General features: G+C 41.9%; 1 protein-coding gene across 1 annotated transcript; it reads left to right on the plus strand.

The window, feature by feature from the left end:
* The first annotated feature begins 2,471 nt into the window (after window positions 1-2,471).
* On the plus strand, window positions 2,472-7,590 carry CTSL (cathepsin L). Its single transcript, XM_042877542.1, has 8 exons — window positions 2,472-2,554; window positions 3,097-3,232; window positions 3,576-3,698; window positions 3,785-3,940; window positions 4,279-4,503; window positions 6,079-6,247; window positions 6,536-6,653; window positions 7,432-7,590. Exons 2-8 carry the CDS (start codon window positions 3,107-3,109, stop codon window positions 7,529-7,531), a joined length of 1,017 nt encoding a protein of 338 aa, XP_042733476.1. The 5' UTR covers window positions 2,472-2,554; window positions 3,097-3,106; the 3' UTR covers window positions 7,532-7,590.
* The last annotated feature ends 6,346 nt before the right edge of the window (window positions 7,591-13,936 follow it).

Below are 13,936 nucleotides of genomic sequence, written 5' to 3' on the forward strand. Positions count from 1 at the left end.
ACACATGGGATTCATGGTGCAAGACTGTAATTCTGACTTATCTCCTGTAATTCCAGCTAAACATCTTGCCCGTCTCAAAAAGCAGTCTTTCTCCACAGTTCATTGGAACCTTAAACGTAGCCTATCAATTTTCAGTTGGTATCAGATACAGTTGCAGAAACAAAAACACAGGACTGAAAAAGTCTCACTGCACAGCACACCAGCAAAGAGCTGTGAAGTAAAAACTTTTCAAATAGCACAACTCACTATCATCCTCCCATCCCCAAAACCCCACAAGACCCCATAAGTTACACAAATTATGAAATGAGATCATTTTCATGAATCATTTGCACATAAATTAGCCATGTAGCAAAGTTTCAAGTTGGAAAAATACAAATGTACGTTTTTATGCAGTGTATGTATTTTAAATTCTCCTTACAAATAAGGAAATAGAACATTTTCCTTAGGAAAGGCAAGCCTTTGATAACAATAATAACTGCTGTTTGGCAATTAAAAATACAAGTGGTAAATGTTTAGTTGAACAGAAAGCACAAGGCTAGTGAGGTTTTTGTATGTTTATACACTTAATAGATGCTGTGCAAATGCACACTGATGCAGTTTATGCCATGCTTTTTTCTTCTTTCAAAAAAAAATTGCTTCTATGGTGGATATATGGTCAGCTTGCTACTAGCTGTAACAAACCACAGAAATTTTGGGCAAAACATAAACTTTCAGAACCGTCATAGACATCTTTTGAAATTTGATAACACATCCTTGCAAAGCAACTATTAGAAATGATGAGCAAGTAATTACTAAAAATCATGATGCCTCCAGTATGTATTTGCTGCATTCCAACTCTGAGGAAATTCGTTCAATGTTTCTTTCACAAAGACCTCATGTTTTCCTGCTCAAAGCGGCATGCCTGCCTGCATAAAACCATCCTGACAGCCCTGAGCGTTTGTATACAGCCTTTGACTTAAGTAAGCAGCTCAGCTTTAAAATGTCTTGTTTTCTCACAGGTTTTGCAAGGCAAGTTTATTATTGTTGGTGTATTTACACTTCAGGACTCCCTCTCTCTCTCTCTCTCTCTCTCTCTCTCTCTCTCTGTGCGTGTGTGTGTGCAATGAGAACTTTGAAAAGACAAGACAACCTCTTCAGTGTCTCATTGTGTGTTGGCTCTGCGGGCCTTCCTCAGGCCAAAAGCTGTTCCCATGAAAATCTGGTTAAGGAAACACATTTTGTTTGTCCTTGTGTGTTGTGACACATTTTGTGTCTTAAGACATCAAAAAAGGGAGAAACACCTATCATGTGATTTCTGCCTTTTCTCTGTTGTGCAACAGTTCACAAGCTCTGCATTTTACTCCATGTTTGTAACGGAAAGCAATCTTTACAAGGGAAATGCTGTCTTTACAATAATTTACAGAGGAGCCTCATATAGCTCCTACAGTTATTTTACTTCTACAGTCAAACACCCTGTTAAAAAACTGTCTGCTCCCACACTAAGTCCACACACAAATGGTTTAATATCTCACTTGTGCTCCAACTCTCGGTGTTTTTCTCTGCTTTTCAGGAGACACTACTAGGTGATATCTCTATGATCACTAGCCATAACGTGGTGAAACACCTGATTCTTACTATATCAGGTCCAGAGGCAAGAAAAAAACAGTTTTCACATATTGAAAAAAACAAATTGGGGGGGAGGGGGGAAACTTTCTTTGAAGTGCTTCTCATACTAGTGTAACTGCAAGTGCTGCAGCACACCTGGACATGAGCGAGATGCCCCTCACATGTGCCTGGCATCAGATCAGGAACAAAACTGTGCTCTGCAGCAAATGTACAGAAGCTTCCAGCAAGCAGCAGCAGTGCTCCCAGGCTGGAACTGGCTGCAGCAAGGCCGGCACCTGTCTGGAAAGAAACAAAGCAGAAGGAAAGAACCAGTGAAGTCACACGCCCTGGTTTGTGCCCCAGCAGGCCTCTGAGTTTCAAAGGGACAACACGCAAGGCTCCCAGGCTGCCCATCGGCTCGATCTGATCGAAAGCCATCAGTGGGGCCGCACTTGTGTTTCTGCGGTTTCAAACAACAGGCCTTTCTTCCTTTCCTTCCAGATTTGTTGCCTTACGCTCTGTCAGTTATGAGTTTTATACTGAACTCCCAACAGCTTAAATACTCCACCCCTCTCGCTTGCCAGCCCCTCCGCATCGCAACACAAACACCGCCTAAAATAACAGCCGGGGCACTGCGGGACCCCCAGGGCGAGCAATTGCCACCGAGACGGGCAGCCACCCTTCGGTGCCCGGGCGGCCGACAGACCGCTTCGGCGAGCTCCTCACGCACCGCCGAGGCCCAACCCCCGCCTGACCGCAGCCGACGGCGGCACTCGGAGAGCCAGAGCGCAAACCTCTACCTCAGCCGCGGCCCCGTCCCGAGTGGGACGGGCGGGGCGAGTCCTGGCGCTGCCGCCAATCGGCGCGGTGGGGCGGGCTCGGCCGTGGTGGCTATAAAAGAAGGGGCAGCGGTGCCGCCGCCGGCTGAGCCGTGCCGTGGTTTTTGTTTGTTACTCTGGTGTCGATCGAGGTGAGCTACGTGAAGACGTTGCAGGCGCTACCGGGGTTCCGCGGGCCCCCGCCGCTGCAGGCGCTGCCGGCACGTAGGAATGGGGCCGCCGTTCCTGGCGAGGCTCCTGCTAAGCCGCCCTGCCGCCGGCCCCGGTTTTGGGCCGCTCCGCCCGCCCTTGTTTACGGCCGCAGCCGAGGGCTCCGAGGCCTGGCGTGGTGGGGCGGAGGGACAAGATGGCCTCGAGAGCCGACCATGGCCGCGAGGAGGGTGACTGCAGCCTGGCAGTCCGCTCGGCCCGGGGGGGCCGGGGTGGTGAGGGTTGGGATTCGAAGCTCGAGTAGGGGGTTGGGGGAGGAGCGGAGTGCTTTCTTCTCCGGTCCGAGAGCTCTCTTCGGGATCTGTGCCCATCTTGTTTGTTTGCTCTTGTAAAGGAAGAGGGGAACCGAGTCTTCTGCTGTGAACGGATTTGTTTCAAGCCGGGTATTTCAACGTGGCTGTGAGGCAAACAGGGCTTGTGTGCGTATTGTTTTGCCCGATGGGCGTTGCTCAATTTCCGGCAGATTCGTCAACATGAACGTGTGTCTGACCATCCTGTCCCTGTGCTTGGGGCTGGCCTTTGCTGCACCGAGACTAGATCCCGATTTGGACAGCCACTGGCAGCTGTGGAAGTCCTGGCACAGTAAAGATTATCATGAGGTGAGTGCCTGTTGGGTGGCCCCTGGGATGTGTGTTCAGCTCAGCAAATGCAAACCGTGCTCGGCTGGGCCCCATTAGCTGAGTCATGATTGCTTTGTTTTAAAGCTGCCCGTGATATGTATTTGTTGAATTAAACCTCTCTTTTCCTGAATCCTTTTGCTTTGTTCATGTAACTGCTCAGTTATGCTTTTCATATAACAGTGGCAAAATAACCATTTATGGAAGCTTTTTTTTTTTAGAGGCGTTCATATTTGCCTGTGTATACAAATTATAACGAAGCATGCTATCACTTGAGTGAGATTTTGAACTTTCTCACTGAAGTGTTGCTTTTCTGGCTTCTCAGAGAGAGGAAAGCTGGAGGAGAGTGGTATGGGAGAAGAATCTGAAAATGATTGAACTGCATAACCTGGATCACTCATTGGGAAAACACAGTTATAAGTTGGGGATGAATCAGTTTGGTGACATGGTATGTACATAAGCATAAAACATTTGTTTCTAAACAGCAGTGTGTAGTATAGTAGATGGTGACTTTATGTCTTCAATTTTCTTTAGACGACGGAGGAGTTCAGACAGCTGATGAATGGCTATATACACAAGAAGTCAGAAAGGAAGTACAGAGGATCCCAGTTTCTTGAGCCCAGTTTCCTTGAAGCACCACGATCTGTAGACTGGAGAGAGAAGGGATATGTAACTCCAGTTAAAGATCAGGTATTCTGTGTTGTTGGATTTTTAACTAGTTTCCTGAATGCTGCCTCCATGTTCACAGAGGAGAGATGCTGTTGAGTTGTTTGATGAACCCTAGTGCAAGCATGCTGAATTAAGTTCCATTTTAGTAAAATTCTGTACCTCAGTAGAATTATCAAGGAGTCCTTCTGTGCTAAATGTCATAAAACTAAAATAGTGTCTCTACTTGAGCATAGTAGAATCATGATAATGAAGTTGGTCTTGAAGCTTTTGCTTTTCTAATGCTTAGATCAATGGCATGGGAACTGTAATTGCTTAATATGTCCAACGTAGCCATTTGTGATTTTGCTTCTTACTTTCAGGGTCAGTGTGGCTCTTGCTGGGCTTTCAGCACAACAGGAGCTCTTGAAGGCCAGCACTTCAGAAAAACTGGAAAACTTGTTTCACTCAGTGAACAGAATCTTGTGGACTGCTCCCGCCCAGAAGGAAATCAAGGCTGCAATGGTGGTCTCATGGACCAGGCTTTCCAGTACGTACAAGATAATGGGGGAATCGATTCAGAGGAATCCTACCCATACACTGCAAAGGTAAATGTCATAGCTGAACATGCTGCAGATACAGCATCTTTTGTATAAACTGTAAGTGTAATAAACTTTGTATAAACAAATACCTGGAGAGGATGAAGGCTAAGTAGCCATCAGTACATCTGCTTTTCCTCTTGTATTCTTCTAAAGAAATCTAGAATGGCTGCTTGCCCCAGGTTCTGTAGCAGTCGCATACTGCACTGATCTTAGGGGATCAAAATCATAGAATCATAGAATTGCTCAGGTAGGAAAAGACCTTAAAGATCATCAAATCTTTCCAGACCATCTGGAAAAACTAGAGCAAATCTTGTTATTGCTTCCCCCTATCAGATGCCAGATGTCTTTGATGACACACCAAACCAAGACTTGGTTCTTGTCAAACTGCTGCTTAGTCCTAAGGTTTCAATTGTGCTTTTCATAACTAAACTATTATAGGTTGTTTCCCACAGACCAAATAACTCTTGCAGCAAATGTGGATTTTCTTAGATCTGACTATGTCTTATTCTGCTTTTGGGCTGAATCTGCATAAATGCAGGTAATGAGCAGATTTCTAAAATACCTCTAAAAATCTATCAAAAGTTAAACAGGCATGAGAGGACAAAAGGGCGGTAATAAATGGTGTGGTGTTGCATTAGTCTTAATGTTTGGGCTTTTTCTACTTTCAGTGCTGCTGCTCTCTAGAAAATTTCCTTGCAGTTTGTCTTCTGTTGACTGAATGTGCAGTAGCAGTGACATTCACTGTGAATAACTTTGAAGGATTTGGGTTTCTATCTGCCTGTATCCTATAATTTTTTTTTAAACTTGGCTCTTCCAGCAATTCTGGTTGTTTATAGGAAGTACAAACTTGCTGATTATGAGAAGTAAACAACTGAGGCATGTGGCCCATGTTCTTTTAGTTGGAAAGGCAACTGAAGTTCTAGTTTCATCACACAGATGAAGCAGGGACATGCGTACTTTTTTATATCAAATTGCTAGATGTCCAAACTTGACCCCTTTCCTGAAACAAATGCCTGTGACACAGGCAGTTCAGATTTCACTGTGTGAAGAAAAAAAAAAAAGCCCAAAATACAGGAATACTGTAAACTCATACATTAAAAATGAGTCATTTCTAAGTCATTCTTCATGTTTTTCCAGACTGACAGACTGTGGATTTAAGTGCTTGCTCAATTAGCAGTTCCTGGACTGCTTTGTAATTAATTAATACTTGGCTCTCTTTCTTTGCCTATTAATGCATTCTGGACATTGTTTTCTCAGAAATGAAATTCGTCTTCCCTACTAGAGACTGCAGTGTTCCTAGATGTGAAGGTCTTCTGCATCCCAGTAAACTTTTCACTATGGGCTTCTCAACCCTGTTTTTTTTTTTTTTTTTTTCCTTTTTCTGCGTCTCTAAATAACTCAAAAGCAGTTTCTTTAGTTTTGGGAATGCTTTGAAAGAAGACCAGACACAACTGGGTCCTTCTCAGTGTCTTGCTTTCAATGCAGTGAACTTGTAGTATGTCTGGTAGTTCTTATGCTCACTCGTGTGTAAAGTAGAGAACTATGTAGTAACTAGTGGTTTTCTTATTTCTCTTAATTCAGGATGATGAAGACTGTCGCTACAAGGCAGAGTACAATGCTGCTAATGATACTGGCTTTGTTGACGTCCCTCAAGGACATGAAAGAGCTCTCATGAAAGCAGTAGCAGCTGTGGGTCCAGTATCTGTTGCTATTGATGCTGGACACTCTTCATTCCAGTTTTATCAATCAGGTGGGGATTTGTTAGTAACTTGCCTGAGGAACTTCTTGGATACTCAGTAATCACTCACTCTCCAGTTTAAGAGCAAAAAAGTCTGAGTTTGTGAAGTAGGACATATAAGTCCTCTTAATTCTAGTCCAGATTCCCACATTCTGTATATGCTTATGCTTGCTGCTTACTTTCTCCCATAGATGCATTTCGCTTCCCTCACTGCACAGCTTCTCTAGCTAATCAACACAATTTTGAACACAAGTATTCTAGTAGATCAGTTTGTTCATGTGCAATTTTATGCTTCCTCAGGTATCTACTATGAACCAGACTGTAGCAGTGAAGACTTGGACCATGGTGTTCTGGTTGTAGGTTATGGTTTTGAAGGTGAAGATGTAGATGGAAAGAAATACTGGATTGTTAAGAACAGGTAAAACTTTTCTATGTGTCATACTCTTTGTGGGAGGAGGGAGGGTAGTTTGTCTTTTGGCATAGGGAGGTATGAAGAGGCAACAGAAATTAAAATCTACATACGGAAAATGTGGAGACTGTTCGTGGGATATTGGGTAGAAGTTAAAAGTCAGCTTAGGATGCTGACCTGCTAGTAAGGTAGGCTTTGAGCAGCAATTGCATTCCTCTGCGTTTTTCAGCTGATTTGAGGGATCAAGGAAGCTTGGTGGAAGATTAGCCCATGAGAAGAGTAGATGCACTGAAGTGATAGTGCATAGGAGAGCAGAAGGAAAAACAGGTTGTGGCAATGGGGGCCATGAATTTTCAGAAGCAGTGGGGCTATTCACTGTATGAAATAACATTTGAATTTTCAGAATGTAGTTACCCTGCTGGGCTGGGAGGAAAAAAAAGAATGCCAAAGGGCATATCACATGAGTTAGTCTCATGCTATCAGCACTATTGGGACACCACCCTCATGCTGCCTGCAGTCTTGTGTCCTCTGTTAAAATTGGCTGGGAGCATTGCCTGAGCTCCAGTAGTCCAAAATTGTTCTCGTGTGAGGCATGGACCTCCATGTACAGCTGCACTACCTTTTCTGTTGTTTTTTTTTTTTTTTTTTTTTTTTGTCCTTCTGCTATGTACATCTGTTTAAAATTTCCTGTGAATATGAAAGGCAGTTCTCAGTTCAAACACTTCATGAAAGAATAGTAAGGAAGTCTTTTGGAGTATGAAAATAAACCTTTTATTTCTGATTACAGCTGGGGTGAGAAGTGGGGTGACAAAGGATATATCTACATGGCCAAAGACAGGAAGAACCACTGTGGAATTGCAACAGCTGCTAGTTATCCACTTGTATAATTTGAAGACTGGACATTTCAGTGCAAAAGGGGATAATAAACTGAATGACCAAACAGTCACACAGGTGGTAGACTTGTATTCTTCAAAAGTCAACTTGATTTTTTTTTTAAGACTCTTGAAGTCTGTTTTACATGTTGGTGACATGCCACTTATTTTAAATTAATGTAAATGTTGGTATGTAAACAGCTTGTAATATTGCTGGCTTTTAACTGCTTAATCTAATAGATTCTTCTATGTATTTTTTCCTTTTTTAATTAGAAATAGGCCCGAAGGTTTACTTTTTAAATAAACACTTAATTTAGTGTGTACAGATGACTGGCTTTTGGTCTTTCTTTCTACATGGAGCTCACCATTTAGGTATCCTGCACAGGACTGCTAATGAAAGTCTGTTGTATCAATTACATAAATGCAGCTTGAGAATGATGAACAGCTTTTATAAACTGGAGTGTAGTATTTGATACAGCTTTAAGGAAAAGAAGAAAAATGTCTTCACTGGAAAAAGCAGAGATGACTGAAATTGGATGCTCATTCTTTGAAACTTCTTGTTAATCTGGAATATTGTTATAAGAGAATGTTGGCTCTGTCCCATTGACCCAGAGGCAATATTACGGCTCTATCTTTTATAACAAAGTATTTTTATGCCCTATGTTCCGCCTTTGATTATTTCTTATCCAGAATACCATATTTCTGACCCCAGACTTTCCTCATCCTACCTCATATGAGCTTATTACAGCTTGGTCTCCTTGTGATCATGATAGGGCAAACCAAGAAGATCCAAAGCAAGAATTCAGTGAGAAAGCTTGATGATAGGTTGTGGCAAGTTTACTATTTCCCCTTCTGCCCCAGCTCTAGTTAGGGAAAGAAGGGGTGGGGGGAAGGATTCTTCCTGTAGAAACTAGTTATGCCCTAGTTAGCTTCTCCTGCTTACTCCCTAGATGTTCTTGATTCCTGACTGCACTGCAGTTACTTGTACTATAACCTGAGAGAACTGTCCTATGTAGATCTCTGATACTGAAACATTGCTACTAGCTGTTCTATACTGCTGATTAGATGTCTTTGGGGTACCTATAGTTCCTGTACTCAGTGGAACTGACATAAACACCTACTGGGGGAAGGCTTACCTTGTATTTAACGTGTTGACTCACATTTTTGTACTTTGGCTAAAGTGGAAAGGAGCTAATGTAGGTTCAGGTTCGATAAAGCCAAAAGTTTTTATGTACAATTATCTTTTCTGAGTCTGCCAGTCATATACTCAAGGGAACACCTGAAGTTATGGAAGCAGAATTTCCCTATTGTGGATGAAGTAAGTTTTAAGGTAGCAGTTTCTCCTTCTTGGAGGGGGGGGGGAGGGGAGGGGAAAGCTGAATTCAGAAATATAGAATGGCTAAAACTTAACTGCTTAAGTTTTAAGTTAAATTAATTCATTAATTAAACTTAATCAACTGTGTGTCCATGTGCTGATTACAGATGAATTCTTTCAACTTGAATCTCCTTGCATACATTTTTTTCTAAAGGAAGAGCCTCCTTCAGTGGCTACTTAATAAGCGCCAGCCAGAAGTGCTGGTTAGAATTGAGCTATTATGCTGACTTGTTAAACCTGTTATGGAGAGCATCCACACTGCTTGGTGGAAGTATGTAGGAAACAAAAGGGAAGGAAAGCAACTTGGTCGTACCCATAAGGATTGTGCTTGGAAGAAAATGTTAGTAGTTTACATTCAAGATGCCAGGAAACTGGCTGCATAAGCTCCATATGCCTTAGCTGATTTTCATTCTTTCATCCCTAGCACTGGGAGTGGACAGAAAACTGTCTCTCTCAACACTTCATTGCTGGACATAAAGTATTACTAATTTTCTACCTTTCTTCAGGTAATATAAAATACCAAGTGCAGTGTGAGCTCAACTCAAATCCTGCTAGTCCTTGAGCTGCAAAAGAAAAAAAAAAAAGCAGTAGATGAAAGGTACTTGGTTATAAAAGCCAAGGTTACTAAATCTGCCGGGAAATCAAGATATTGTTTATGAACACAAAGGAAAAGAAGAGGAAATAACTTCCTGAAGCCATATGCATGTAAATGGGAATGTAGCTCACAAAAGAGGCACCAGCCTATGACTTAAAGCCAACATAATAAAAAAGCTATTTGAATACACTAAAACTTGCTGACTATTCTGGCTGAACATCCTCCCTTCTGAATGGAATTATCGAGAAGCTGACAGGGTAAAATGGGTCATGCAGATTACTGGATATTTACACAGACATCTTAAGTAAAAGCTTCAGCCTAAGTTTCCTTACGTGATACTGTAAGCAATAAAATTTGTGTCCGCTGCATGTAAGCCCAGTGGTAGAAATTTAAACCTGTTGCACTTCAAGAATTGTTTTAAATCTGTTTTTCCTATTCCATTGTATTCGCCTTATTTCTGACGAATTGTATTGTTTACTGTAGAAGTACTATTATGAAGCAGCTAGTGAGCATATGTCCTGTGGGGGAAAGTGGTGTATCCCCATAGTGTTTCTGCATTCCTAAGACAAAGCAAACGTTATATATGCACAAATAAAGCTCCTGAGTTGTCTCCAGAAAAGCTATGGGCTATTAAAGCTCTTGATATCTATGTTCCTACAAGTTGGTTCCCAAAATTTTTGAAGACTTTTTTTTTTAATAACATTTCTGTTGATAACAAGAGTTGCATTTTTCCACAAGGTGTATTACTTTAAAAGATCCTAGTGCACTTCTTGCCATTGTCCTGACTAGACCGTCCTGTTTAGGTCCTGTCTGCACTGGAGCTACTGATGCTGTTAATGTAGTCTTACATCATGCATATGTAAATACATGATTTGAGTACTATGCTACATGCTTGGTAGATGACAGTTCTGTACAATGATTAAACTGCCATCGTTGCTTGCCTTCATCTTAATTGTGAAAATGAACTGTTCTAATTATATTTGGGAAGAAAAGGAATTTTGCACTTGGGTTTCTGCGTGTTGGTGCTTCTTCGATCAGGTTTGTCCTAGAGGTCTCAAAAGAATAACAATTTCTCCAGTTTGTCTGGTGAATGACTGTATGTCTTTGTGGATGGTTGTAAGATTCTAAACAGAAGTATTTGTAAGGCAAGGAAAGCCAGGAAAAGAAATTATTCCTCTTGCACATGAAGCAGTCATTCTTTTAATTTCAATGAGAAATTGATTTAACCATCATGTAAAAATGTATTCCTTTTCTCTTAAACAGCAGTTATTTCCTCATTCTATCAGTAAACGTTAAGCAAAATTGAACTTCATTCCACTTTAACTGCTGATGTTTAATCTATTTCTGAAAATTTACAGTGGTATTAAGTAAGCCTACTATGCCCCTAACAAATCTATGCAGGAAAGAAAATTTCAAAGTATTTTTAAGAACAACCATGACAAAATAATTTTCATTCCACTCTGTCGAAGCTTGAAATCATTACTGACATTTCAGGTAAGTGCAGGGACACCTAGAGCACATGGATAAAAGGATACAACCAGACACAAAATTCCCTCCAGAAAAATCCCATTCACAAAAGCGAACCTTGATGACATTTTGAAAGGTTTCTCTGCATATAGACTGTGAGTTTCGAGGAGGGTGAGGGTTGTCTATTTGCTAAAGATCCATGGATGGGTTAATTTTCTTATTTTAGGGGCCCCAGAGGATGAATCTTCAGTTGTGTTTACAGGGAACTTGACTGTGCTTCATTTCTTTTCTCATCACACTAATTTGCATAAATATGCATTTTCCAATTTCCAATTGTCTTGAAAATTTATTTCTGCAGTTCTACTTATTTACATTACACATCTGTTGAAGAGTTGCTACCAATTTTAGTGAGTCAAGGGCCAAAAGCAAACAAGAAGACAGGCATTTATATATATATAAAAAAACTGGCTTATTTTTAAAATGCTGTTGTTTTGTTTATTAATCTGTGGTTCTCAAATTCTCCAGGAGACCCCAAAGCTACTTCTCAGTGCAACCTGGTAGTCTCTCTTGATAAAGTTGTGCTGAAAGCAGATGTCTAGAAATATCAGCACGCATTTTTAGATGTGGTACCATAGCTCTGGTTCCTGCCCCTCGCATCTCTCTCAGAGTAAGAGAGCAAGGAGCATACCAGTGGTTAATGATCACTGTGAAATGTTATTTCAATTGCAGTATTGTGTGCATTCAAGAAATTTTATAGTTCCATTTATTAGGTGCTCTGTAAATCCAAAAGCAAGGAAATCCCTCTTCTCCCCAGGCTTTTAATCTGAACTAACATGCAGCTGAAAGATGGGAAAGGAAAAAGCCAAAAGCAATGAATCTGCTTGCCAGAGGTTGTGCAGTTGATTAGCAGCTGCTGGTGAGTCTGAGAGAATGCTGCCCTTGCTTTTTTTCATTGCAACTTCAGTAGAGCCAAAAGGTAAGCATATAGCTTGTCTTTCACTAACTTTAAATCCCAGGCCTACTTTTGTCTGCCTGGCCCTTTCTCCTTCACCTATCTCCCCTGATTTCTTTTCATTGAGCAGTCAGTCTTCTTTTTATCTCCCTATGTTAGAAAGACAAATCATGCTATTTTGTTAAAAGAGGGAGAAAATTGTCCATGCAGGAACAAAACAGGAAGTGAGGTTACCAGAAAGGTGAAGCGCAATGCGTCACCTGGCAGGCGCCCGGCCAGCCTGTACCAAGTGACGCGTCTGGGGTACGTGGCAGTGACTGCTATTGCTGGGTGTGGGGAGAAACTGGCTTCCTCCTTCCCGGGCATTTGCTGACAGTGCGTTGTAATGCAAGTGAGAACCATTAGGGTGTAGCGAGCAGTAGTGCCTGGGCTCTGCCTCAGCTTAGTTCACAGCTCTGCAAGTGCACCCATTGAACGTCCTCATTTGACAGCCATGGTCAGAACCAGAAAAGCTGCCACCAGAGACCCACTTGGCTTCTGATGAACAGGATCCTGCAAACCCATGATGCGAATTGCTGAGCTGAGGGGGAGCAACTCCGCAGAACGGATCCCAGCATGAATACCTATCTATTACGCTCCATCAAGTGTTAAAATCAGCTCAGTGAAGTCATGCATGATCCAAATACAAGCTTGGTTTAGATTGTTGTCACATCTGCTGAAATCAAATCTGTGCAGCAAACAAGGAACAGAATGAGTTTAGTTTGTGAGCGTTTTCATGATGGCACGGAGCAGTAGGCATTGTCTCCTCAAAATGTCTGCTTGTGTTCCTCTCCATGACTTGAATGAAGGCCCTCTGTCAATGTGTTAATTTTTATTTCCATTTAAGCCTCCCAGTTCATAGCCCCCACGTATGTATGGAAAACAGATACTTTAAAGTCCTGCAAGTTTTCACAGCTTTGTCATCTTTTCTCTGGTTAATCTTTCACTTCTGCTCTAAACGCACTAATCACCCCTTCTTCTTTATAAGCCAACTGGGTAACCCAATTTACTTAAACTAAGGTCTTAACTCTTCCTTGTAATTATCCTGAGATATACTGCTTTCATTTTATATATGATAATAATTTTTGCCTGATTTTTTTCTAGAAATATCAGCTAGCTTTATTAAAAAGCAAGATAACTTCCATGCTTTATAGAAAACAGAATAAAAACCAGACTTTTGATGTAAATGCTCAAAGCCCACTTTCAAGCAACATTTCCATTTCAGCTCTCTTGTTCTCTCAGGTGGCTGCTAGGATACCCCCGGTGACTGAGCTGGGCTGTGCTGCTGCTGCAGGCCTGCAGTCACTGTTCTGCTGCACCAGGTGCTGAGGCAGCAGCCTGCTGGACTCACACCAGTCCAGATCTGTTTCTAACCCCCAGCCTTGTGATTTTAGTCATGAGGCTGCCGCTTTTCTCTGTGCCTGGCTACTCAGGCGAGTTTAATTTCCAGTCCAAGTAACATGCAAAACAACTGCTTGTTTATTAGTGGTGGGAGTCTCTATGTTTTTTTATGCTTGTTTGTTTTTTGGATACAGCCACTGTAGGTAGTTTGTTTTTATTTTACTTCTGAAACAGGTGAAAATAAGTCCTGAAATTGGTGCCATTTTGAGATGTAATGTAAAGCACCAGCTTCTTCCACAAGCAAAGTGTCTTCACCCTGAGCTCAGTCAGCACCCAGTGGTACTGGGTTCCCTGTTCTCCATCAAGCTCTGGAGACAGCTGCTGGTGTGTCCTCTTTTTCACCTCTCCAATCACTACATGTGACTTCTAGATCCTTAAAAAAATGAAATACTGTGAATCATTTTCTCACCACATGAGAAATGTGTTTCCTCCTTACACAGCTGACCACAAGAAGTTGCGGTTCAACAAACACGAGGACTTTGCAGATAACAACCCTGCACTACAACCCTGTGGTTTGTGCCAGACAGCTCTCAGGGAACAGCCTGAACTGGTCAAACACTGGGAGGGGAAACTTTGAGCTCTGGACTGGTG

This window comes from Lagopus leucura, unplaced genomic scaffold, assembly GCF_019238085.1.
Source record: "Lagopus leucura isolate 7727_CA_CO unplaced genomic scaffold, USGS_WTPT01 Super-Scaffold_100018, whole genome shotgun sequence".
Lineage (NCBI taxonomy): Eukaryota > Metazoa > Chordata > Aves > Galliformes > Phasianidae > Lagopus > Lagopus leucura.